Here is a 2,500-nt window from a genome sequence, read left to right as displayed (position 1 = left end):
GTGTGTGTGTGTGTGTGTGTGTGTGTGTGTGTGTGTGTGTGTTTCTTTTTTTTTTCTCTCTCTTTTTCACACTATTGTCCATTGTTTTTTTTTTATTATTTATTGATTTATTTTAGCATATATCATTATTACATTTACTCTCCTATTTCTTTTATCGCATTGTTTACACTATATATTCCCATTTTTCCTCATCATTTCATCTCCCCATGCATCACACACACACACACACACACACACACACACACACACTACAAACCACCACCACCACTACCAGTCACCCCACCTCGTTTTCTCCCCCGACCACAGAAAATGGAGAAGGTTTGGAAGGAGTGGACTGGTGCTTTGTTCATCTACTGCAACATAGACGACGATTTAGGCCTGAAGAAGCTGTCATTTTACCGCCGCCGCTCACCACACCAGGCCAAACTCTTCTCGTACCTCGTTATCGTTGAAATCGACACAGTAACCCGCAAGAACTCACTGCACCTCCTCGATTTTGTGTACCGTATGCGACTGAGGAGTATGAGCGGGTATATCTCGGTCTACCAAAGCCACAGTCCCGAGGTGGAGGTAGAAAGGAAGGGTTCTGTGTCTTGTATATCTAACTCTTCCTCCTCTTCCTCCCTGTCCTCGTCCGTTCAGGCTGAGAGAGCTGCTGTCTCCACCACTACGATTTTACCAGAGTACCAGCCTGATGTGTATCCCTCTTCTCGGTACGGGAGAATGAGTGTCTGAGGGGAAAGGAAGAAGATAAGATTACGTAATTAGAATAGGTAGAAAAAGGAGGAGGAGGAGGAGAGAAGGAAGACACAACGTAATTAGGAAAGATATTAAAAAGAAACTATATACTTAATTAGAGTAGGTAGAAAGGGAGGAAAAGAGAAGAAACAATGTAATTAAAATAAGTAGAAGAGGAGAAGGAAGAGGAGAAATGAAAGAAACTAGGAGGAAAATAGGAAAATGAAGAACAACGTAAGAGGAAGGAAAGGAGGAAGAAGAAAAGAGAAAACTATAGGAGGTAGAGAAATAATAAAAGATGGAACAAGAAAAAACAGATGAGGAAGAGAAGGAATAAAAAGAAAAGGAACGTATAAAAAAAAAGGGAAAGGGAAAGAAGGAAGATGAGATGAATACATAGAAATAGAAGAAGAGAAAGAATGGAAGTAGTTTGGCAGTTAAGTGTGGGTTGTTAGTGAGAGTGGTCGTTTGTTAGGGTGTTTGGTGAGAATGTTGGTTTGTTGAGTGATTTAGGTAGTTTAGAGAATAATTAAGGGTGTTTGGGTGGTCTTAGAAAGGTGATTAGTTGAAAAGTGGTGATTAATATAGTGATTGTTTTATTTTTTGTTTTTGTTTTTTGTATTTTTTTGTGATTTAGTGTGTGTGTGTGTGTGTGTGTGTGTGTGTGTGTGTGTGTTGCTATTCTAATTATCTGTTTATCTGTTACCGGATTTCGAGATTGTTATTATTTTTGGTCAATATAATCTGTCCGTTTAATAATTCATCTCAGATTCTCTTTTATCATATCTTTTTTTAATCTAATTTGTCGACATTTTAACTTGTGCATATGCTTATTTATTTATTTTATCTATCTATTTATCCATCCATATCTTTATATTTTAACTTGTCAATATTTCTAATCTATTTACCTCTCTACCTGTAACCTGTTAGTCTTTTAATCCTGGAAATGTACAGAATCTTTAAAACACTTCTCTTTTTTCCTCTCCACGGTGCACCTCGCAAATTAAACTAAGACATATATTCATTCTGCCTTTATTTTCACCCTTCTTAGCCATCTAGTGACATGATGTGGAACTAGAACATGATTTTAAGTACCGAACTATTGCATGGGCACCTAATTTTGGGTTATTGTATTTATATTTCCTGAAGTTCTGGTGTTTTGATTGTTATTTACGTTATCATATGTTCTTATTCATTTTTTTCTTTTTTTTTTTCTTTTTGTCTGTTCTTTTTTCTTTTCTTTTTTCTTTTTTTTACTTACCTTTTTTCTTTCTTTTTCGTATATGTTGCTTCCTATTCTCTGCCATGCTCTAATGATCAAATTGTTCACTGTGTTCTTGTACCACATAATCTATTTAGTCAGCATAATTTCTTAATATTCTGACAATCATCTTAATTAACCATTCACCTTACATCTTTTATCTTTGAACTAGCCTATACCAAACAGCCTCGTGGATGGATAAAGGATCTAACTCTGCTCATTCCACCTTTATTTATTATTAAGTCTATCATAAGAAGATATGTTGTGTAATTCTCGTTTTCTTCTACGTACAAAGTATTGAGAAGCTGAACCAGATACTATAACAAGCGAAGAATTGGGAAGGGTAACGTGAATGGAGTCAGAAAATACAATAAAGAGGGTGGTAGAGCGGTGTTGAGAAGAGCGGGAGGCAGAGGTGGGTGAGTAGGTGGTGGGGAGAAGGCTGGCTGTTTCCTCTTTCCTTTCTTCATTCTCTGTGTTCGGTCTCTCGTTCATTTGTTC

The 2,500-nt window shown here is 36.8% G+C and overlaps 1 protein-coding gene across 3 annotated transcripts in view; it reads left to right on the top strand.

Moving 5' to 3' along the window:
- The window catches only part of LOC123502095, an 18,661-nt gene extending 17,688 nt beyond the window's left edge, over positions 1-973 (top strand). For all 3 annotated transcript variants that reach the window (XM_045251286.1, XM_045251287.1, XM_045251288.1), the window contains one exon: positions 307-973. In XM_045251286.1, coding sequence (XP_045107221.1) covers positions 307-735 — 429 coding nt within the window. In that variant the 3' untranslated portion in view covers positions 736-973. The remainder of the gene's footprint in view (positions 1-306) is intronic.
- Positions 974-2,500: the final 1,527 nt, after the last annotated feature.

Source organism: Portunus trituberculatus, chromosome 10 (genome assembly GCF_017591435.1).
Source record: "Portunus trituberculatus isolate SZX2019 chromosome 10, ASM1759143v1, whole genome shotgun sequence".
NCBI classification, from domain to species: domain Eukaryota; kingdom Metazoa; phylum Arthropoda; class Malacostraca; order Decapoda; family Portunidae; genus Portunus; species Portunus trituberculatus.
The sequence above is the reverse complement of the archived record's forward strand: the minus strand, read 5'-3'. Positions and strand labels throughout refer to the sequence as shown.